Source organism: Herpailurus yagouaroundi, unplaced genomic scaffold (genome assembly GCF_014898765.1).
Source record: "Herpailurus yagouaroundi ecotype Mexico unplaced genomic scaffold, PumYag 246, whole genome shotgun sequence".
NCBI classification, from domain to species: Eukaryota; Metazoa; Chordata; class Mammalia; order Carnivora; family Felidae; genus Herpailurus; species Herpailurus yagouaroundi.
The window spans coordinates 7,381,627-7,405,554 of NW_024412463.1; the positions used below are offsets into that span (position 1 = coordinate 7,381,627).

The window sequence follows — 23,928 nt, forward strand, 5'->3', positions numbered from 1 at the left end:
GCTACGTATCGGTCTTGTACTTTCAAACACGTTTCTTGTGTTCTTCTTAAAGAACAAAAAAACTTAATTGTAGTAAAATACAGACAATAAGAATTCACTCTCGTAACGATTTTTTCACCACTTATTTATTTTGAGAGAGAGAGCATGCATGGGAAGGGCAGAGAGAGAGGCGGGGAGAGAGAGAATCCCAAGCAGCCTCCACGCTCTTAGCGCAGAGCCTGAGACGGGGCTTGATCCCGTGGACCCGTGAGATCGTGACCTGAGCCAAAACCAAGAGTCGGATGCTCAACCGACCGAGCCCCCCGGGCGCCCCTGCTAATTCTATTTTTAATTTGTTGAGGAACCTCCATACTATTTTCCATAGTGGCTGCACCAGTTTACGTTCCCACCAAACAGCGCCCAAGGTTCCAGTTTCTCCACATCCACGTTTTTAAGAACCGCCATTCACGTAAAACAAAGAGAGCCATTTTGAGTCATTTCATTTTATTGAGTTATGCAAAACATCTTGAAACAACAAAGAGGAAGGAAGTGTTACAAGAGGTCAAATAGTCACAATGACGGCATGCAAGAGACCATAGGGTTCAAGTCTTACTATGTGAACTCAACTATTGTGCTACCATGAAAAGAATGCCCATCCGGCTGGAAAGGGCTTCTACGTTCCCAGGACACCGGGCTCTGGGCTTAGGAGAGCAGACCAGCACCTTAAGAATTTGAATTTAGTTCACCGATGGGAGGCGTCGCTTCCACAATGTACCCACGTATCAAATCATCATGATGCACATTTTTAATATCTCCCAATTTTATTTGCCCATTCTATGTCAATCAAGCCAAGAAACTGGAATTTGGGACCCGTATCAATGAAGTTAAACTAAGGGGGGAAGTTCAGAGCAAAAGCAGCTGCTGAGCTAAGAAGAAAAGTATGAAAAATATATCTCTATGAAGGTGGGTATTAGTTACTTTTAGGTTCTAACGAGGCATTTCGCTTAATGCTTGGCATTGCGAAAAGCCTCGTCAACTGGCGAAAGAGAAACACTCCCCCGCCCGTTACAGGGCATCACAGAGTATAAATTCTTTACAGGTACACATTTCATCACGTTTTCTTCTCTCTCCGCTAATTACTTAAAAACTATAAACGAAGTAGTTTCAGCGAAACAAAAGAGAGACGAACTGACCTGCTGGGCAGTGACCGTGAGTGTCCAAAGGGAAAACTTCACGCCCGCCAAAAAACATAATTTAGGAAGAATACAAACTCTCAAACTGTACCTTGCTCAGTCACCAAACTAAAATAATTAGGCATCGTCATTTTCCACTCGGTTATTTTTAAAACATTACGATCTCTCTCGTTGAATTGAGAACGCATTGAACGTATTACGGTGCCTTTAAATTTTATGGAAAATTCATTTGTATTTTAAAAACCGGTATCAAACTAGTTGTTTAGGTTTAAAAACTCATGTCAGGACTATAACGGTGAGGGGAGCCTGGGTGGCGCAGTCAGTTAAGCGTCAGACTTCAGCCCAGGTCATGATCTCGCGGTTCGTGGGTTCGAGCTCTGTAGCTCGGAACCTGGAGCCTGCTTTGGATTCTGTGTCTCCCTCTCTCTCTCTCTCTCAAAAATTAATTAAAACTCAAAAAAAAAAAAAAAAAAAGAAATGTAATGGTGAAAGTACCCAGCTTTGGCTGTTTGCTGAAGCACTAAATAGTCTTAGTGCTACAACTGCATAACTGTTACGGCCCCAAATCATGGCCCCTTCATTGCAGGCCACCTCGGCAGGATCAAGTGAGTGAATTCATAGCTTTGAGGTTTTATCCTCCAATTCAAGATTTGGGCCTTTTATGAAACACCTGCAGTGTTTTTTGTGTTTAAATATCCAGTCCAAAAAAATAGGCAAATAATTCTGGGCACTAACCTCACACTTGGGAAAGACCGAGACCGTCCATCGTCATGAACTTGTTTCAAAGAACATGCCGCAAAATTCGAACTTGTTGGAGAATGGACTGCTACGAACGCGAACTGGGAAGCTCTGTCACTTGTCCATCATTTGGAGGATCATTTCACAGCTCAGGTCTTCGTCCAGGCCCTGGTTTCCGACCGCGACGCCTCCGTAACAGACTGGAACCGTCTCTCCCGGGTACTGCTTCACGCTCACAGCAGAGACCTCCTTAGTGGTGTCTTTTGGGGCTGGGGGTGGGGGCGGGGGGAGGGAGAGTTTTGGCAAATTTAAAATAAAGTCCAAAAAATCAGTGCATTTACATTTTGGAAACAGTCCTTTGATTTGTAACATAGCAGCAAACATTTTAGAAAATGATTCTTTCCATTTATAAGACAGAACAAGTAATCTGATGAGACCTATGGGCGTGAAGTCAGGGGTTTCTGAACCTCAGCCCTCTATGCTTTTAGGGCTGGACCAATTGTGGTGTTTGGGGGCACACCTGGCCTCTACCCTCTGGAGGCCAGAACGCTCCTCCTCACTTGGGACAACCGGACACGTTTCCGGGCACGGCCATACGTCTGCTGGGAAGCAGAAGAGCCCCCGCTGATAGCCACTGCTGTAGGTTGAGGGCAGATCCTACAGACCCAGATGGTGGCTGAGCCCCTCACCTGTCTCGCCTCTGTGCCTGTGGAATGACACCACCGAAAGGAAGACAGCCAGCAGCTTTCAGGGCACTCGTCCTTACCGCCAGGGAACTCGGGCAGAGTCGGCTGGGTGCACCCTGTGAGCCTCGTCCAGATCCACAACCAGCCCGCCCACCCTCCTGCGGCTTATAGCCAGCCCAACCCTGGGCGCTTAAAAATAGAAGATCGCTGTAAATCCGAGTATTTTCATCCCTCTCCCTATTTCCCAAATTACTTCCCAAGAACACCCACGGAGCGGCAAAGAGCCCACACCTACCGAAGCTTTACCTCCTGTCGGTTCAAGGTCATTTGAAGATGTGTTTGCTTGTGGTTTTTTTAGGGGGGGGGTGGGGAGTGTGGGGAGAGCACGAAGACGGAGTTCTTACAAACGCAAAGGAACTGCCACTTGCAAAGACCTACCCTGAACAGCCAGGTGGCCTACAGCTGACCCACCAGCCCAGCGGAGTAGACGCCAGACCGTTCTCTGGATAATACAGGTGCGAAACCTTTGATGTGCAAACAAAGTCGTAGTTTTTGCTAACATTAAGCTGGGTTACTCGTTTCAATTCACGCTTTGCTTGGGGTCCAACAGCTGACCATCCACAATATGAGGGGCGCCTGGGGGGCTCCGTCGGTTAAGCCTCCGACTTTGGCTCAGGTCCTGATCTCACGGCTCGTGAGTTCGAGCCCCGCGTCGGGCTCTGTGCTGACGGCTCGGAGCCTGGAACCTGCTTCGGATTCTGGGTCTCCCTCTGTCTCTGCCCCTCCCCCTGCTCGTGCTCCCTCTCTCTCTCTCTCTCTTAAAAATAAACATTAAAAAAAGTACGAGAAATGTTTTCGTACGCGCCGCGCGTCAGAGTAAACCCGGGAGGGCCTTCCTGTTTCCGTCCTTCTGGAGGGTGAGCGTGCCGGGCAGGCAGCATTCCCAGGTGCCCCTGGTGCCCAGGTGACCTGCTCCAAGTGGTGCTCCTGTTCAAACACCAGCCCGAGCCCCAGCGGGAGGGGGCAGAGATGTGGACCCGCTTTTCACCCCTGTGACTTCACTCTTCGTTTATTTCCCGGCCAGTGTCCAGGAGGCTCGGGGTCAGTGCTGGCAGGGGCAGTCACCCAACCACGGGGGCTTGTGACCAGCCCGGAGGCTGTGACGCTCTAACTCTGCCCCACTGCAAACAGGTCACGGACCACGGGCGACATTTTCAAAAACCTTTAGTCCGTCCCCAATCATTTGATCTTCTAGGGAAGGCTTATTCGGATGAAATTTGGTCAAAGGTTTTTTTTAAGGACTTGGTTTACTAGATAATGAAAAGAAAATACTGCATTTAGGTATGAAGCGGGAGCCAGTGGGTGCCTAATTAACCGAGAAGTCATACCTGTGTATGGACGCTTTAGGGTCCGTCCCAGCGGGAGCAAGGATCCCAGCAGCCTGGCCTCTGCATCTCTATACGGTGGTTGGAAGATCTGAGCTGGGTGTCACCTACTTGTCTTGTCCCGTAAAGGGCTGTGCTCATTTTTCGATCGTAAGTGGGAATGGATGAACCCGCCAGGCCCGCCTTGGAGGGGAGCTCAGTGCGGGTGGGAGCGGGCACTGAAGAAGCAGATAAATGTGACGCTGAGCACCAGGTGGGGGTGTGCAAAGCAGAGGCCCGGGCCCGGGGTGTACGTGAGGCAGGGCGACCTGCTCAAGGGTCAGAGCTGAGATCTTGGGGGTCCGTGGACGAGTTACCAGGAATGCCGGGCAAAGGAGAGGGTGAGTCTGGCCTGGCTGGGGTGGGGGGACCAGTATGGCTGGCTGCCTGGGAGGGCGGGGAGCGGCTGGCCACACCCAAGGCCCCGTCTTCAGAGCGCTGGTGCACAGAGAAGGGGTTCAGGTGGTGGGCAGCGAGGATGGGGGACAGGTGCTGAGACAAGGTCCCGGACCTGGGGAGACAGGTGGCCCCGGTCCACAGCAGCAGGGGAGGCAGCCGCCTGGGTGCCCTGGCTTCCAACACTAGCGTGGATCAGGCCTGCAGGAGAGAATGAGGCTGAGGGGGGGGGCGGGGGCAGCGGCGGGGTGTCAAGACTTCAGTTTTAGGCGAACTGGATTTGAGACAGCAGGGGGGAGACGCTCACGAGGCAGCGGGACATTCGCTCCCAGCCTCTGGAGGCTACATGGGGGCTGCAGTCCCAGACCACCAGTGACCTGCCACGGGAGAGGGTGAGAGTCATGTATGCAGGTGTGGACGTGGTATCGAGGTGGACCGAAGGCGAGAAAAACTGTGGGGAGGAGAAGAGGAGAAGGTGAGGTGGCTGGAGGAGCCAGAGAAAATTCCAGAAGGATGGATGCCTGTTGAGCAGGCAAGAGGGGAGAGGGTCAAGAGGGGGACAGTCGGTGGCCCTATGGCTACAGCAGGGAGAAGCCAGCGGGACGTGGTCACAGGGAGCCCCTGGGGACCCCAGTGGTGTGCTGGGGCCGGAGCCAGATGGAGGGACCCGGGAGGGGCGGGGGCGAGTCCGTGGTGAACATGATGGGAGTTCTGTGGACCAGGAGGGGTGGGCGTCGTGCGGGGGTTCGTTTCTCTTTAGGCCTCTCGCGTGTGTTCCAGGCTGGCAGGCAGGCAGGCAGGAGGAACTTCTCCAGCAGGAGAGGGAGGGGAGGTGTGGAGTCGGGAGCGGGGACAGGGTCACCGCGGGGCCTCACACCTGGGACAGGAGGGGCGGTGGCGCTCCTCGGGGAAACCACGGAAGGTGGTATTCACGACACTGTCAGTTTTATATCCATGCTGTGACCGTCACTTCTCTTCTGGGTCACCCCCCAAGCACCGCGGGCTGACCTGCCCCTGCTGCTGGAGAAGCCGGGAGCTGGTGGAGGAGGGCTGGAGCTCCGGCCCCCGGTAGGAAGACTCAGGAACACTGAGGAAGGCCTGAGCAGGTTGTAGAGCCCAGGTCAGGAGAACTCCAGCCCGGCTGTCCACGTTCCAAGCACCATGCGTAACTGTTTAGTACAAGTATATCTCAAACAGCGCATGGGATATACTCACGCTAAACGCGTATTCACTGTTTACCCGGAATTCAAATTCGGCCGGGCCATTCCCTTATTGTACCAGGTGACTCTGAGGTAAGGAAAGGGCTGACTGCCATCTGCGGGAACATTCGCTGCTCAAGGATTGGGGCTGGGATCAAAATATAGGGGATTTTAGAAGAAGGAGGCCACGCAAACATTTTCCGTTTGTTTTTGCGGGAAGGTCGTGCGGTCTCAGTCTAGGATCTCTCCAGTTCTAGGATCCTCATGAAGGGAATAGAGGACGTAAACGGAACGCCTGCACGGAGCACTAGGTCTGTCCCCTCGTGGGGCAGAACATCTTAGAGGGCAGGCTGGACTCAGACCCATTTTGCTCTAACCTGGGAACCCACGTCGGCTCCCGGAGGCCAGACGATAAAGACTGTGATGCCCAGAGCGACCCCCCAAAAAGATACGTCCACATCCTAACCCCTGAAAGCTGTGAATGTAACCTTATGTCTTTGAAGATACAAAGAAGTTAAGGGTCTCAAGAACAGATCATCCTAGCTTTCAGACAGGCTCTACATCCAGTGACAAGTGTCCTTAGAAAGACAACAAGAGACAGAAGAGGGAGGAAAGCCCTGCAAAGACACAGGCAGAGACTGGAGGGATGTGGCCATGGGCCGGGAGACCCCGGGAGCCACCAGAAGCTGGGAGAGGCAGGAGGGCATCGCTCCAGAACCTTCAGGAGGAAGACAACCTTTTCCGACACCTTGAGTTGGGACTTCCGGGCCCCAGAGCTAGGAGACAGTGGGCCTGTGATGCTCTGAGACACTCAGCGCGTGGCCATTTGCTGTAGCAGCCCCAGGACACGCACACGGCGCCCCAGAAGTTCCGCCAGGCAGAGGTGACAGGCCACCGGCTTCCAGAGGAGGGCGGCCTTCAGCCTCGCTAGACTGTCTGCCAGGAACCCCGGTGACGAGAGCCGTGGACGCCTCCTGGGGCTCTCTGCACCTGCACGAGTAATCGCTTCCACTTTGCCAATGGCCCAGAGGGGGCAAACTGAAGTTCAACACCTGCCCGAGGTGGCAGGGAGCGGCAACAGGGCTGGGACCAGGACCTTTCGGGGACAGGCACTTAGGGCTTCTGGGTGCATCCCCTGCACGGGACCACTCAGCACCCGGGAAGCGATAACAAGGAGAGCACTCTCAAATTAAACCCAGTTTGTTTAAAATGAGTTACCGTCTTCCTTTCCTGCCTCTTTCAGGACGGCCAGCTTTCTCCTCTTCACTCTTCTCACTTTGCCCGAGGCGGCCGGCTTTGCCTGGCCCGCGTCACACTTCGCGGAATGTCTCTGCATATTATTCTGTCGGCGAGACGACACAGAGCACATGGGAGTCAGCATCACCCACGGAATGTCACTTCAAATTCCGCAGTTAGAGACCCGGGTACGGGAAAATGGGGCAACATGTACCTGGTAGAGTCTTGCACAATAAAAGGTGGCTTTTAGGGGCCCCCGGGTGGCTCAGTCAGTTGAGCGTCCGACTTCGTCTCAGGTCAGGATCTCGCAGTTCCTGAGTTCGAGCCCCGTGTCGGGCTCTGTGCTGACAGCTCAGAGCCTGGAGCCCGCTTTGGATTCTGGGTCTCCCTCTCTCTCTGCCCCTCCCCTGCTCACGCTCTATCTCTCTCTCAAAAATAAATAAACGTGAAAAAAATTTTTTTAATAAAATAAAAGGGGACCCCTCTGTTGTGTTTAGGTCTAGCCAAATTTTTTTTATCATAGAGGTCAAAGAGAAGACAAAATCTGTTCTTCTAGAATGTGCCCCCTGTCCAAAGTGAGGTTTGATGTTGAGCCAGAAATTCAATAGATTGTCAATTTTAAGAAAATATGTAACATACCATGTATATTTTACTGGCCTGCCAGCTCCTCTCCTGATCTAACATGCGTGGGGTTATTTTTTTAATGTTTGTTTATTTTGAAAGAGGAGGGAGTGCCCAAGCAGGGGAGGAGCAGAGAGGGAGAGAGAGAGAGAATCCCAGTGTGTGCTCTGAGCACACAGCCTGACTTGGGGTTCGATCTCACAAACTGCAAGATCACGACCTGAGCCGAAATCGAGAATCGAACACTTAACCGACGGAGTCACTCGGTCACTTGCCCCCACAAGGGGTAACTGACTGTATATACAACACTCAGAATTAAAAGGGAAGTCAGAGATTTCTCGGTCAAGACTATTCACCGATGTATTCTTACACGCGAACGCTTACGATGGTTTAAATTAAGCTAGAAATTTTTCATCGTTTGGAAAGTTCATATGCTAAAGTAAGATACTGCTGACGTGCCATTCGATTTTCTGATTACATAAAACCTCCCCCCTAATTTCCACTGCAGCTTCAGTGGGTGCTCCGCTGGACCGTCCTGGTTTATGGGCAAAGGGGGAAGGATTCACGTGTAAGGAGAAGGTGGATGTTACAGGTCATTTAAACCGGTTCCATTCCGGGTGGGAAGACAATGACCCAAGGGTTCAATCCAGCTGGCCAACTGGATTTTGTAAAGCAAGTCTTCTGGAAGACTGCCGTGTCTATTCATTCATGAATTGTCCGTCTATAGCTGTTTTGGGGGCTCCGACAGACTTGAGCAGTTGGGCCAGAAAATGGTCTGCGAAGCTGAAAATATTACTACCGGCCCCATACAGAAGAACGCTGTCCAGTCCCTGGGTTTATATGATGACTGTGCACAAACTAAGCCTTCGGGGCCACAGATTCGAGACTATGACGACAACAATGGCCCCTTCCCCAGCCAAGCACACACATACACGTGCACACACACACCACCTTCCTTCAAATTCATGAGGCTCCTGGCTAACGACTCCGGGCGTCGGTTTTGGATTAATAAGCAAAAACACGTCTAGCCTTTAAACGGTAAATGGGCTAAGATTTTAAGTAAACCGATATGACGTTTAGGTTAGTTGCGACTCAGAGGGCAGAGCGATAGGACAGACACGTGTCAGAGGAATGTTTCTCAAGAGAGGAGGGAGCGAGCATTTGGAATCCAGGGCACGGGTCCTTTACTGGGGAGGCAGGGGGCCTTGCCCTATGACATTCAGGCACGGAGATACACTTGCCTGTTGCGTGTTAAAGAATGGAAGTTTGCGAGTGATTTACTTTCTAGAAATTAAATTGGATTCAAATATCCCGAGAGGCGCTTATTTATTTTTAAAGACTTCATATTTTAAAGTAGATTTAGGTTCATGGCGCGTCTGGGAGGGAGGTCAAGAGATTTCCCTTATACCCCTGCCCCCACCCGCACAGCCTCCCCCCCCCCCCCATTATCAGCACCCCCACCAGAACCGGGGGTACATTTGTTACAACCTGATGAACTTCCTTAGACACGTCATAATCGCCCAAAGTCCACGGTTTACACGAGGGTTCCTTCTTGGTGTTGTTCATTCTGTGCATTTGGACAAACGTATAATGGCAAGCATCTACTGTTCTAGTATCACACAGGTTGGTTTCACTGCCTTAAAAAACCCTCCGTGCTCCATCTGTTCATCCCTGCTCCCCCACCCCTGGAAACCACGATCTTTTTACGGTCTCCACAGTTCTGCTTTTTCCAGAACGTCGCATCATTGGAATCAGAGCGCATACCCTTTCCAGATTGGCTTCGTTCACTTAGTAATACGCGCTTAAGGTTCCTCCCTGTCTTCATGGCTGCATGGCTTGATGGCTCGTTTCTTCTGGATAACACTCCATCGTCTGGATGGACCACAGTTCACTTATCCATCACCTACTGGAAGGCGTCTTGGCTGCTTCCGACTTTTGCCAGTTAGGAATAAAGCTGCTACGAACACCCACGTGTGGGTTTCTGTGTGGATTTACGTTTTCTACTCCTTCGGGTGAACAGGAGTGTGAGTGCTGGACCGTATGGTAAGACTACGTTTAGTTTTGTAAGAAACCATCAAACTCTTCCCAAGAGGCCGTGCCACGTCGCATTCCCACGAGCAACGAATGAGAGCCTGTGCTGTTCACATCCTCGCCGACATCTGGGGTCGTCAGGGTTCCTGATTTGGGCCATTTTGATAGGTACGTGGTGGGGTCTCGTCCTAACTACATTTCCCTGATGACGTACGACGCGGAGCATCTTTGCACGGGCTTATCTGCCACCGGTGCGTCTTCTCGGGTGAGGGGTCTGTATGTAACAACGTCCTCGGCCCATTTATTAACCGGGGTGTCTGTTTCCTTAGGATTTTAAGTTTTAAGAGCTCTTTGTGTATTCTGGACGACAGTCCTTCATCAGAGGTGACTTTGGCATATATTTTCTCCCTGTCTGTGGCGTGTCTTCTCCAATCAGAAATTGTTCAGTTTATTTTATTTTTAATTTTTTAACTGTTTTTATTACTGAGAGACAGAGAGAGACAGAGCATGAGTGGAGCAGAGAGAGGAGGAGACACAGAATCCGAAGCAGGCTCCAGGTTCCGAGCTGTCAGCACAGAGCCCGACGCGGGGCTCAAACTCACAAACCGCGAGATCATGACTTGAGCTGAAGCCAAGAGTCGGATGCTTAACTGGCTGAGCTGCCCTGGCGCCCTGGTCTGTTAACCATTTTGAATTAATTTTTGCGAAAGGCATAAGGTCTTGGTCTAGGGTTTTTTGTTTTGTTTTTGTTTTTGTTTTTGTTTTTTTTCCATGTGGATTCAAGTTCCTCTAGTACGTTGGCTGAAAAGGTGGTATTTTGTCCATTGCATCACCTTTGCTCCTTGGTCAGAGATCGGCAGACTGTGTTCACAGGGTCTGTCTGGCTCTCTGCTCCATCCATGTGTCTGTTCTTTCACTAACACACCCTGCTGTGATTACTCTAGCTTTATTATTATTTTTTTAAATTTTTTAACGTTTGTTCATCTTTGAGAGATAGAGTGAGACAGAGCATGAGCGGGCAAGGGGCAGAGAGAGGGAGACACAGAATGCAAAGCAGGCTCCAGGCTCGGAGCTGTCACCACAGAGCCCGACACGGGGCTCAAACTCACGGACCACGAGATCGTGACCTGAGCCGAAGTCGGACGCTCCACCGACTGAGGCCCCCAGGGGCCCCCACGGCCTCACCTATTTCAAATCCCACCAGCAACGGAGGAGGGCGCCAATTCTTACAATATTTCAAGCTTTTTTTGTTATTATTATATTTGTTACGGTGATCAGTGATCAGCTATCACAATTTGCCGAAAGCTCTGGTGGTTAGCATTTGTTAGCAGTGAAGTATTTTCAAATTACAATATATGCTTTTTTTTAAGGCGTGTTGTTATTGGACACTTAATGGACTACAGCACAGCATCATCGTAGCTTTCGTATGCCCCGGGAAACCAAACCATTCTCTTGACTCACTTTATTGTGACGTTTGCTTTACTGCAGTATCTCAATATCTCAATCTGCAATATCTCCGAGGGATGTCTGTATTCTAGATCCAAGTCCCCATGCGCTCTCTTGAATGCAAGAAAAACTTTCAAGACTTCTGACTGTTTGCTCTGAGGAATTCTATGAGGCCGACTCAACCCCTTCTCTGTTTTCTTATTCTTCCCACCAAAAGGCAGAATCTTTCCAGTGTTGACCCTTGACAATGCTAAGTCTGTATGAATGCTGTTTTTGGGCTATTGTCACAACTTGTATTTGAAATTTTGAACTAAGAGTATTAACACTCTGGAATTACCCCACTACACTACCCAGAAAAGCACAAAGAGAAAAGGTATAAAGCTTTCCCCACAAAAATAGTCAACTACAGATAATTCAGAACTTTTATGAAGTGAGCCTGGAGCATATACACTGTCTAGAGATCTGGCTCATCATCTGTGGTATTTTTTTCAATGTCCACGAATTCTCTGACACTCTTTCTTTCAAAGGGAACTTCATCCCCCACCTCTTGGGTGTGGGCTGGACCTAGTGATTTGCTTCTTTTTTAAAGTTTTTAATGTTTATTACTTTATTTTGAGAGAAAGAGAGAGATCGAGAGCATGCATAAGCTGGGGAGGGGCAGAAAGAGAGAGACAGAGAAAATCCCAACCAGACTCCACACCATCAGTGCAGAGCCCGCTGCGGGGCTCGAACTCCCGAACCGCGAACCACGAGATCGTGACCTGAGCCCGTCGGTCGCTTAACCGACTGAGACACCAGGGCACCCCTAGTGATTCATCTCTAATGAACAGAGGTAATGGGTCACTTTAAAAAGTAGGTGACAAAAGTCACAGCGGCCTCCCCCTTGCTCCCTCTCGCTTACTCTGGGTCATGAGACCCCTTGAGCAGCCCAATGGAATGTTCCACGTGGTGAGGAACTGAAGACTCTTGCCAACAGCCATGGGAGGGCGCCATCTTGGGAGTGGACATCCTGATGACATCCTGACCGTAACCTCCTGAGAGACGATGAAGCAGACCCACCCAGCCGAGCCCCTCCCAAATTCCTGACCCACTGAAAGTGTGAGGAAATAAATGTTGTTTTAAGCCACTAAGTTTCGAAACGATTTGTCATATGGCAACAGATCACTCACACAGCACCTAAAGAGAATAATGTCGAAGAGTAAATGCATTTCTTAGCAGAGTACCAACAATACTATTTGAAGAACATCTCTGAGACATTTCGAAAATTGCATTCTCTCTGGGAAACAGCCTAAATCTAATTCACAGGAACAATGTTAAAATGTTACATTTAAGAGCAGTGGTTCTTGTGGACTCCAGGGAGTATGAGAATTCTCTAAAACCATTTGCAAGGTTTTGTTTGTAGAGCCGTCTTTTTTCATGGAAAGGGGAGACCACACTTTCATACGATTTGCAAGAGCTTTGTGACTCCAAAAAAACGAATAACCACTTCCCCAAGGCCAGGCAGATGCCGTCTTAAGCCCTGGCAAGTTTCTATAATTGGGTTTAAACTCCCTGAGTGTGTCAGAGCCTGTGAAACAGAGGAATCTTTGCAAGAAGTAAGGTTTACTGGGAGTTAAGTGAGCTTACCCAGCGGGAGAAGCTTTTGCTACACTTGGGGCATTGGTAAACAGTCGGGATGAAGTCTGCATCATGGTATTTCCTGAAGTGCACATTTAGAAGTTGCTTCTGTCGGAAACATTTATTGCACGAGACGCAGGTAAATGGTTTCTCTCCGGTGTGGGTACGAATGTGAACGGTCATATGGCGTTCCTAGGAGAGAAGGGGAGGGAAATGACAGGTTTAATATTTACAGGGATTTTGTTTTTAGTCCTTGGAGGTTATTTTTTTTTTTTTTTTTTTAATCTTTTTTTCAATGTTTTTTAATTTATTTTTGGGACAGAGAGAGACAGAGCATGAACGGGCGAGGGGCAGAGAGAGAGGGAGACACAGAATCGGAAACAGGCTCCAGGCTCTGAGCCATCAGCCCAGAGCCCGACGCGGGGCTCGAACTCACGGACCGCGAGATCGCGACCTGGCTGAAGTCGGACGCTCAACCGACTGCGCCACCCAGGCGCCCACCTTGATGTTATTTCTTATACACCTTTTTCCCTCCCTAAGGATGAATGCGTGATCACGAAAAATGATGGCACACACAATGTCAATGTGGTTAGTGATGCAGGCAGCACGGTCTGGCTATCTAGGAAACAAACTTGTCCACCATCAGGCCACTGATGAGGGCCTCGCGGGTCCCACAGCCCCTCAGGGAATGTGGTAGAACATTCCTTCGGGAGGGAAACGATAATCATTTGTCCCTCCAAGAGGCCTCATGGACTAGCAGCCCTTCTTCTAGAACTATCTGCAATGACCCGAGTTTACAAAGGGCAGAAGGAACCTGCAAACTTAAAATCTAACATCAGAGTTTCAATTCCATGGCTATTTGGCGTTGGAAGTACATTACGCCTCTTGCCTTCCTGATAAATATTAGGACAAACCTTAATATCCATTTAAAAGCATAAAGCTGATAATAACTGTTCTTAGCAAAGAAATAATTAGGAATTTTAACTAAGATTGACCCAAGTAAATAACCTGGAGAAGCCGGGGCACCTGGATGGCTCAGTCGGTTAAGCATCTGACTCTTGGTTTCCGCTCAGGTCATGATGACACCGTTCGTGAGTTCAAGCCCCGTGTCAGGCTCCGCACTTAGTGTGGAGCCTGCTTGGGATTCTCTCTCTCCCTCTCTCTCTGCCCCTCCCCTGTTCTCTCTCTTTCTCTCTCTCTCTCTCAAATAAATAAGCTTTAAAAAATTTTGGAAAAGCATGACAAAAATATATATAAAGTCAAGCGAAAGTACCCATTTTATTTGTTTTATTTAAAATGCTATGACCGGGGCGCCTGGGTGGCTCAGTCGGTTGGGCGACCGACTTCGGCTCAGGTCATGATCTCACAGTCCGTGAGTTCGAGCCCCGTGTCGGGCTCTGTGCTGACAGCTCAGAGCCTGGAGCCCGTTTCAGATTCTATGTCTCCCTCTCTCTCTGCCCCTCCTCTGTTCATGCTCTGTCTCTCTCTGTCTCAAAAATAACTAAACGTTAAAAATAAAAAAAAAAATTAAAAAAAAATGCTATGACCATGCAGAGGAAACACACACCCACTTCTGTGTTACTGTTCATAACCAAACTATATTTCTACAAGGTTTTCTCTTGGGGGGTGCTCTCTTCCCACACGTCTTGCCTCCACCCCCCTTCCAGGACAGCGTGGCCTTGGTGGGACATTGACTTTCAACGTGGGACTGAGCAATGCTGTCCTGGGAGGGAGGGTGAGAGGAAAGACATGTGGGGAAGAGGGTCCTTTTAGTACTCCATTACATGAAAATTCATTGATCTTATACTTTGAGTGAATCTTCTATCTATGCATGATTTTCTAAAATAACAGACTGGTCATTTGGAAAACTATCAGTTTACCGAGTTATGGACGGCTTCTACATGTTGTCACACTTCACTCCACTACATAAAAAAATGCTTTCTTAAAATCACTCCCATCTCATTAGAGAAGTCTTCAAGTGTCAGAAAGCTTGTCAAGCTCATGGTGGTGGATGTACAGATTTCTAATTGTAATTTCCTCCTGACAGATGAGATTGTATCTCTGGCAACCACATTTTCTTTGAAGTGATGGACTCACTTCATTTACTTTTTTTTTTTTAATGTTTATTTATTTTTGACAGAGAGAGAGGGACAGAGCATGAGCGGGGGAGGGGCAGAGAAAGAGGGAGACACAGAATCCGAAGCAGGCTCCAGGCTCCGAGCTGTCAGCACAGAGCCCGACGCGGGGCTCGAACTCACAGACGGTGAGATCATGACCTGAGCCGCAGTCGGATGCTCAACTGACTGAGCCACCCAGGTGCCCCTCACTTCATTTACTTTCAAGAAAAAGGCACTGCATGTTGCCAAATGTCCATTGACTGAAGCAGGAGAGTTTGCCTATCCCTTGTTCTCCCAAGTGAAAACAGCAGTTCACGAAAAAAGTGGCTAGTTGGGCTGGCAACTCACACAATGCCACAGGTGATTCCCTGCAGACAGGTGCTGTGCTCTGGAAGACAGCACAGGGGCTCTGTTATTCAAAGATGAGTAACTAGGGGCACCTGGGTGGCTCAGTCAGTTAAGCATCCAACTTTGGCTCAGGTCATGATCTCAGGTTCATGAGTTCGAGCCCCGTGTTGGGCTCTGTGCTGACAGCTGGGAGCCTGGAGCCTGCTTTGGATTCTGTGTCTCCCTCTCTCTCTGCCCCCACCCACTCACACTCTCTCTCTCTCTCCCTCAAAAATAAATAAACGTCAAAAAAAGAAAACAAAAGATGAGTATCCTGGGTCAAGACTGAATGAAGTTGAGAACTGTTACTCTCTATCAAGGACATTCTTAAGTAAAACCACCCTTCACTTTTGCGGCTGTGCATGAAGGTGAAGAACACAGCAGATGCCAGACCAGCCTGGGGTGACTGCTCTGCTTGTTCTCAGTCACCTCTGCTGCTGTGGCGCCTTCACAGCCGATGTCAACACGGTAAAAAGGGCAAATAATGTATCGGCATGAATCAGTCATCTAATGACAAGAACTTTGATCTTACAGCCCCGACTGGCTGCAGGGACCTCCAGGGGTCTGTAAAACCACACTTTGACGAAGTGCTGCTTTCAAGTATTGGCTCACGGCTGCTTTCGGGTTATTCTGAACCGTCTCTCTCACCAAAGCATGATCTTTTTTTTTTTCACGATTTTCAAAGCGATGGGGAACCCCAACCCTCCCTCCCTCCGTACACCGCTGCCTCCCACCGCCTCCCCAAACTGGCTGAAACCGAGTACCTGCTTGCAGGCGTAAGAGCAGTATTCACACTTGAACCTTTTCTCATTTTTATGGGTTTTCTGGTGCTGAACGAGGGCGTAGCGTTCGTGGAAGACGGCGGTACAGTAACGGCACTTCATTTCTGTGGCTTTGTAAGTATGCAGGTTGCGCAAATGGACACCTAGAATAGTTACAGAACGTTATACGGCAGAACGGTGTTCGGTCAGCTACTCTCCCCTCCCCTCTGAGTCAGGGCTTCTAGACCTCAGCGCTATGGAGCTGGTTTCTTCTTGGGGGGAGGGGGGGCGGGCGTGTCCTGGGCACTGAGAATATTTAGATTCCAGTTAAGATTCCTTTCCTCCCCAGCTGTGACAACCAAAATGCCTCCAGATACTGCCAAGTGTCTCTCAGGGAACGAAGTCATTCCCTGCTGGGTGCTGTACAGCACTGCTCAGAAGGAACCACAGGCTGCCAAGCCCAGGAATTACTCTTTTGACGTGGATTTCAATGTCACTTAAGGCACGGCACGTCCCACCTATTGTGTTCATTTAACAAAGCGCCTTGAGAACCTTATCAGCGAGGCGTGGGCAGGTTTTTAGGATAACCTCACGGTGGTTTTACATAACAAAGACACAACCTCTGGATTTTAACTGAAAAAAAAAAAAAAAAAAGTCCAAGTGTCGTGTTAAGAGTCAATGTGCTGTTTTTGCCTCTGTCCTAACGCATGCAGGACTCGCGGTAAGGTCTGATTGGACACGCTCTGGAATAATTTCTGCTGAATGGAGTCTGAAGCACGGTGGTTTGTGATCCTTTGTGTAAGAGGCCAAGCAAAAAGGGACAGCTGGAGGGGGTGCACCCTAGTCGTGCTGTCTCAGGCATGTAAGAGTCTGATTTCTCCCACGGCGGCAGGAAGGGAGACTTCACTCGCTCACAAAGCATCTTACAGGGGTACATGGAGAGGGCCACCTGCTGAAAGGAGATGTAACCTACATCACTCTGTCGAGCTGTCAGAGACTTGTTTCCTTTCTCGGCAACAGGCTTGTGACCCTTGTGCCCTACAAAGTCCCACTGGGCTGTGTTTTGTGGCATGCCGGTAACTCCAGTAACGTTGACAGAATGTTCTAGATTTTTAAAAGTTAAAGCTTCTTGGGGCACCTGGGTGGCTCAGTCGGTTGAGCGTCCGACTTCAGCTCAGGTCATGATCTTGCGGTTCGTGGGTTCGAGCGCCGAGTCCGCTCTGTGCTGACAGCTAGCTCAGAGCCTGGAGCCTGCTTCGGATTCTGTCTCTCTCCCTCTCTCTGTCCCCCCCCCCCCCATGCTTTCTCTATCTCAAAAATTAATAAAATGTAAAAAAAACTTCAAAAAAAAATTTTAAAGCTTCATTAAACACCCTCACCCTTTCAGAAATGTTTTCCAAACAGTGCACCTCGTCTCCAGGGTTTTCTCCGGGCAAACCAGCGACTTGTACATCTGCTAACGTGTTTTGAGCATCACAACGTTACATACTTTGGAAAGAGAAGGAAGTTCACGGAACACGGGAAGCCCAGGGACCCCGAGACAAAGCAGGGATGCTCATTCGCTGACGGCTGTGCCCACCACGACCCCACTGCTCAATATGCCTGGTTTCCCCTGCGGGCAGGGTAAAACCCCGAGTCCTAACCCTGGCATTCGGAGTCGCTCACGGCGGGTTCTGTTCTTGCTCTGTGGTGTTTTGTGCCACGAAGGGGACGTAACCATGTCACAGTAAAGGATTTCAGGCCCTGGCTGGCCTCCTTTGCTGAAGGGAGTTCCTTAAGGGGAGGACTGGTTTTGGTCCTCACTTTTGCCACTTTGGCCGCCAGAACTTTTGAGGATTACAGCAAGATCTTAAGAAAAGTCTGCGGAGCGTCACTGGTGGGGACATTAACAGAGTCAGAACCTATAACGAGGCCACCTACGGGCTCCCTGCACCTCCGGACTCGGGGGACTTGGGGACAGATCACTCTATGTCTCTAAGCTCCTTCATCATCTGCTTCATCTGTAGAAGCAGGCCTAGGGTGGGATGAAACAAGACCTGTGAAAATGCTGTAGGAGCTGAAATACCTGTGACTGTCATCAGGTGTACCTGCAACGGAACGGGCCCTGGGCCAGCGCTCCGAGCCCAGCCATGAAACCGCACCTCTTCAGTCTCGCCACTAGATGGCGCCACAGGACCGCTGGGGGAAAAAAACTCCCTCTTCCGGAGTAGGTCCTGCAGCCCAGCTGCCTCCCTGTAACCAGGCCCAGGGCTCCAGGGTCCAGGATGCGCCTCCGAGGAGCCCGCAAATACCGTAGTTAAAGGAAGCTCATTAAGCCAGACACTCACGCAGGTCACTCTTCCTTGCGATGATGGTGGCACAGTGCGGACACTGGTACTTGGGGACATTCTTGCTGTGCTTCTGCAGAACGTGTATTTTCATGGTGCCGCTCTGCGTGAAGCGTGTGTGGCACACGTGGCATTCGTAGGGCTTCTCACCTGGGACACGGATGACAAAAGTGACCCTCTGCACGGCGGCTCCGCCCAGCAAGCCCTGAACCTCCCCCAAGGTCTTGGGAGCCGAAAGCTTTTCTGCTGTCCCCAGGGCTCCTTTCTCCACCCTTCCCTCAACCGTTTAGCCCCACAGTTTGTGCCAGGTTCCTAAATCAAGCCCAGACAGACAGCGTTGGGTCGAGTAGGACTGTGTGGACAGTGGCCCAGACGGGCGGCTCTCCTAACATCTGGCGGCTGACTCGTCACTTAGCTATCTGGTTCCTGCCGTGGCATCAAGACCCGAGATGTCCACGGAAACGTATTCTTCGTACCAAAAAGACAAACAAACAAGCAAACAAAAAACCCCACAAAGCGAGTACTAGAAATACCACACGATCCACGAATGCCACTTCTGGGGATTTATGCGAAGAAACGAAAACAGTAATTTGCAAAGACATGTGCCCCCGTACGTTTACTGCAGCATTATTTACAAACACCGAGATACGGAAGCAGCCCCAGGGTCCGACAGATGGATGGCTACAGAAGATGTGGTAAATACACAACGGAATATCGTTCAGCCACAAAACAAGAATGAAATCTTGCCATTTCCAACAACATGGACGGACTTAGGGGGCGTCAGCCTCCGTGAAAGAGGCAGATAGAGAAAGACAAATACCTATGTTGTCACTTATATGCGGGATCTTTGGAACAAAACAGACAGAAACAGACTCATAAATACAGAGAACTGGTAGTTTCCACAGGATGGGGCGGGGGGGGGGGCAGCCGAGGGACGGGCCAACAGGTGAAGGGCATTACGAAGCACGAAACCAGCACACTTTACGTTTTGCCTTAAAACTGAAGGGTCCCCGGGGCGCCTCGGGTGGCTCAGACGGTTAAGCGTCCGACTTCGGCTCAGGTCACGATACCGCGGTCCGCGCGTTCGAGCCCTGCGTTGGGCTCTGGGCTGACAGCTCAGAGCCTGGAACCTGCTGTGGATTCTGTGTCTCCCTCTCTCTGCCCCTCCCCTGCTTACTCTCTCACTCTCCATCTCTCTCTCAAAATAAAATAATAAACTTCAAAAAAAAACCCTGAAGGGTCGGTTAAGCATGTGACTTTGAGCTCCCCGACAAACCTCGCCAGCAGGCACTGGACGGTGTCCTACTTAGCCCCGCGGGGTCCCAGCACGGTACTCACGTGGCCTCCCTCCGCGCCAAACAGGCACAGAAGTGCGGATCCGGATCTCCGTGTCGGAAAAGCACAAAGAAATTCACTCTGCCGCCCGAGCTCTAACTGGGTGGCGGGGAGACAGGGCATTGGCCGAGCCTCCTGGGCTGCCCGCAGGGCCCGTCCTCACCTGAGTGTGTCCTCATGTGTCGCTTCAGCTTGTAGGTGTCTTTGCTGGCGTAGCTGCACAGGCTGCACTGGAAAGGACGCTCCCCCGTGTGTGAGCGGGTGTGTCGCTTTAGCTTGCTCGCCTGGTGAACAGAGGAAAGGCCGCTGGTGCCCCCGAAACCTCAGGGCGGTGGCTCAGTCGGCAAAGCGTTCGACTGCGGCTCAGCCCGCGAGCTCGTGGGTTCGTGGGTTCGAGCCCCGCGTCGGGCTCTGTGCGGATGGCTCGGAGCCTGGAGCCCGCTTCGGGTTCTGTGTCTCCCTCTCTCTGCCCCTCCCCTGCTCGCACTCTGTCTCTCTCTCTCTCTCTCTCTCTCTCTCTCTCTCAACAATAAACATTAAAAGGAACAAAAATAAAATAATAAAAAGTGGTAGAGTCTTCAACTAATCAGAGTTATAAAAGATGCAGAAATCGGCCCGAGTTTAACCTCAGAGTGTATTTCACACACTGAAAAACATGAACCGGTCGTTATTTTTATTTTCTGTCGTGGACGAAGTTTCTCATTTGATTGTGTGTGTGTGTGTGTCTGTGTGTGTGTGTGTGTGTGATCCTTTGTGGATAACGAGCAGTCATTTCGAGAGACTCTCAGGTTCAACTTCACTTTTGTAAAGTTCAGTTTACAAACTGAACTCTAGCGGCTCAGAGCCATACATGATTTTATTTGCATTTCCAAGGCAACATGCATCCGATAGCTGTAAAGTTTAGATCAGGCTGCGGTGCACAGAGGGCAGAAAACATCTGTCTGCGTAAGTAAAGCAGGAAGCTTGAGGCATCAGGTCTTTGATGGGACGTTTCCCTACGGGCCCTTCAAGTTCACAGTTCTGTGGACCCCCATGGCACGTGGACTTTCTATCAAGGGCAGGTTCTGTGTGTTAGTGATTTGTTTATAAGATGAAACTTGGAAGTAAAAGGAAACAAATTCTAATTTGATTAACTACATATCCCAGGCAATTAGTTAAAAGGCAAACCACACACTCCCTTCCATCTGATCATTTTTGGCCTGACTGAGCACCTTCTAGAACTGCTCTTTTTCTGCGTGTGCTGGCGGCAGGCCCATATCTGCCTTTAGCGGACACGGCCCCATCAGCCACACTCGGGCGATAGAGGTCAGAAAGCCCGCGTCAGCCCTGAGCACCATCCCAGGAAGGCTGCGCTCGGGTCTGGCTCCCCAGTATGGGATAAGCATACAGAAGCCTGGAGAACATTCAAGAGCAACAGAAGACTTAGGACGGAAAACAAGGCCCAAACCGAAAAATGCAGCTTGGATTTTTAGAAGAAAAGTGGACGTCTTTGGGTATATTAGAAGGCAAAGCGAGATGTTTTAGCAACAACAGCACAAAAAGTTTGGGGAGCGGTGAGAGGGAGTGAAGGCGCTGTGACAGATGTCCCCGTGGCTGCAAAGGGAGGAGGGGACAAGGCGCGTTGACAAGGTGTCAGGAGCGCTGTGATCTGCCTACGGCTCCGGTACCTTCCTGGTGGCCCAAGCGTCAAGGGATGGTGAGGGGGGGCCTAGGCGGCTCCCCGCTCAGAACCGAGCAGCAGGGAAAAGCTTGGAAACCGTACAAAAGGGGTGATGGCAGCGGCTGGGTTCCCTCTGTCGAGGCCGACCAGCCCTCGAGCTGCACGCGGACTGCCCATCCCCGAGAAGGGCCTCTGCCAACACACAAGCTTGCTCGGAGAGCCAGGAGGACACCAACGACGGGGCCACTCCGGGCCTCGGGTCCTCAGGAGGCTTTGAGTTCTGAAACCTCCTCTCGGGGTTTCCACACGCAGCCACCACCTTTAACTCCGATGGCAAATCATTTTTTTTTTTTAATTTTTTTTTTTCAACGTTTATTTATTTTTTTTTGGGGGGACAGAGAGAGACAGAGCATGAACGGGGGAGGGGCAGAGAGAGAGGGAGACACAGAATCGGAAACAGGCTCCAGGCTCCGAGCCGTCAGCCCAGAGCCCGACGCGGGGCTCGAACTCCTGGACCGCGAGATCGTGACCTGGCTGAAGTCGGACGCTTAACCGACTGCGCCACCCAGGCGCCCCCTCATTTTTAAAAATAGTAACAGTGGGGGGAAAAGAATTCCTGGAACCAAATCCTGACCCCGTGCGCGAACTTTCCTAGTTGATGAAACACGGTTGCACCATGACTGTATTTAAACTTGAGGCCTCCCCTTTAACTCCGTTCCTTTCGCGCGCGTGATCCCTTCCCAACTGGGCTCAGACTCAGGACAGAGGGCCGAGTCCTTAAAGGGTGACCGCAGAGACCTGACGTTGGAAAGGAAGTGTCACATTCTTCTGTCATTGCATTTAGGGTGCGGCTAGGCCTGCCGGAAAGTATAAGTACGAGAGAATTCAAAGGAGCACGACACATAATTGGAAATCTGAGAAAGGTGGTCTGTCTGTAATTAAGACAGGAAACGGGCCGTGTCTGAATGCTCACACAAGTCGCTTTATATCTGACCAGGGGCCCCGGAGGTAAGGTCCAAAGTTGCAGCAAAAACCCACACTGAATCTGTTCTATGTCAGAGCAAATACATTTTGATTTTGTAGAACTGACTACACTCCACAGACCACCGGACAGAACTTAACACACTTGAGAATTATTTCCCAAGTAGAAGTGATTGTACTTGTAATTCGTACACCTTTCATGTTGCTTTCACGAGTTGGTAATCAAAAAAAAAAAAAAAATCCAATTTTCTATTTTAAACGTATAAAATAAAAACGAGTATCATTTTCCACATAGATTTCCTACCAATAATATCTTTAGCGAAGCCTATTTTGTAAGAGATTCTGTTAGTGTGACTTAACTTTTGCGTCAAGTTTTTAAATTTCTTGTCTAATGTTTATTTTTGAGAGAGAGACAGAGTGTGAGCAGGGGAGGGGCAGAGAGAGAAAGGGAGACAGAGGATTTGAAGCAGGCCCCAAACTCTGTCAGCAGAGAGCCCGACGTGGGGCTTGAACTCACAAACCATGAGATCATGAGCTGAGCTGAAGTCGGACACTTAACCAACTGAGCCACTCAGGCGCCCCGTGTCAAGTGAGAAAGAATGCCACAAAGCTCTAAGGACAAGGACGGACTTACTTCCACACTGGCATACTTGCAGATGGAACATTTAAAGGGTTTCTCGTGAGTGTGTTTATAACGTCTGTGTCGGACAAGTTCTCCACTGGTGACAAATGCCATGACGCAGTCACCACACTTGTAGGGCCTGGTTCCTGTAAAATCACATAGTTCAGCCTTTTCAGATAAGACTTCACCACAAATATCCCTAGGGATTTACAACTTATCAATTAGACTCCGTTTCAAAACGCTCTAACAATGAAGAAGAGCTCCTGTAAACCCTAACTACCCCCAGACACGTGTGAGAAGAAAATCTTTGTAACATTCGATGTTTTTAAGCACAATCGAAGAAGACAAAACCAAAGGGGTCGAAACAGACACGTTACTCTCAAGTGCAGACAGGTGGATTCACATTCGTACGTAAACCTTAACACGCATCCTTCATGGGAAATAATTCTTCTCCCCTGGTTTACCTGTGTGAGTGTTGATATGATTCCGCAGAAGAGTGACCGTGCGGAAAGCTTTCAGACACAGGTGGCACATGTGGGGCTTTTCGGTGCTGTGAGTTTTCATATGACGGTTAAAACTCGAAATTCTAGAAGAGGTGAACACGCAGCTATCACAGCAGAAGGGTCGTTTTGCTTCTGCAGGAAGAAGATACAGAGTTTGTGTATTTGTAAAAATCTTTTGTTTAGATGTTGAAATTCCACTGAAACACATCAAAGTCACTTGGTACATCCTTTTTTTTTTTTTTTTTTTTTACGCATAATATGGTAACCCAACAGGAGACGTTCCATGCAAACGGTGACCGGAAGAGCTGAGGCAACTCTAGCAATAGACAAAACAGACTTAAGGCAAATACTGTTCCAAGAGACAATTAAGGACGTTATACAACGATAACAGACTCGATCTATCACAAAGGTAGAACAATTATAAACATACATGTGCCCAATAACAGAGTCCCAAAATACTTGAAGCAAAAATTGACAGAAGTGAAGGTGGAGAGAGGCGCTTGGAGATTTCAACACCCTACTTTCTACAATGGAGAGGACAACTAGACGGAGGATCAGCAAGGAAACAGAAGACCCCCCGCCATCAACCAAACAGACGTAACAGACATCTACAGAACACCACTCAACACCAGCACAGTGGACATTATTCTCCTCACGTGCAACCAGAAA

General features: G+C 49.8%; 1 protein-coding gene across 1 annotated transcript in view; it reads right to left on the reverse strand.

Moving 5' to 3' along the window:
• Positions 1–406: 406 nt before the first annotated feature.
• Positions 407–23,928, reverse strand: part of CTCFL (CCCTC-binding factor like) — a 28,564-nt gene continuing 5,042 nt past the window's right edge. Inside the window, exons 3-10 of the mRNA XM_040459822.1 lie at positions 23,221–23,391; positions 22,769–22,902; positions 19,657–19,777; positions 18,159–18,308; positions 15,835–15,995; positions 12,576–12,758; positions 6,834–6,957; positions 407–2,179 (exon numbers count right to left, since the gene is read on the reverse strand). Coding sequence (XP_040315756.1) covers positions 2,025–2,179; positions 6,834–6,957; positions 12,576–12,758; positions 15,835–15,995; positions 18,159–18,308; positions 19,657–19,777; positions 22,769–22,902; positions 23,221–23,391 — 1,199 coding nt within the window. The 3' untranslated portion in view covers positions 407–2,024. The remainder of the gene's footprint in view (positions 2,180–6,833; positions 6,958–12,575; positions 12,759–15,834; positions 15,996–18,158; positions 18,309–19,656; positions 19,778–22,768; positions 22,903–23,220; positions 23,392–23,928) is intronic.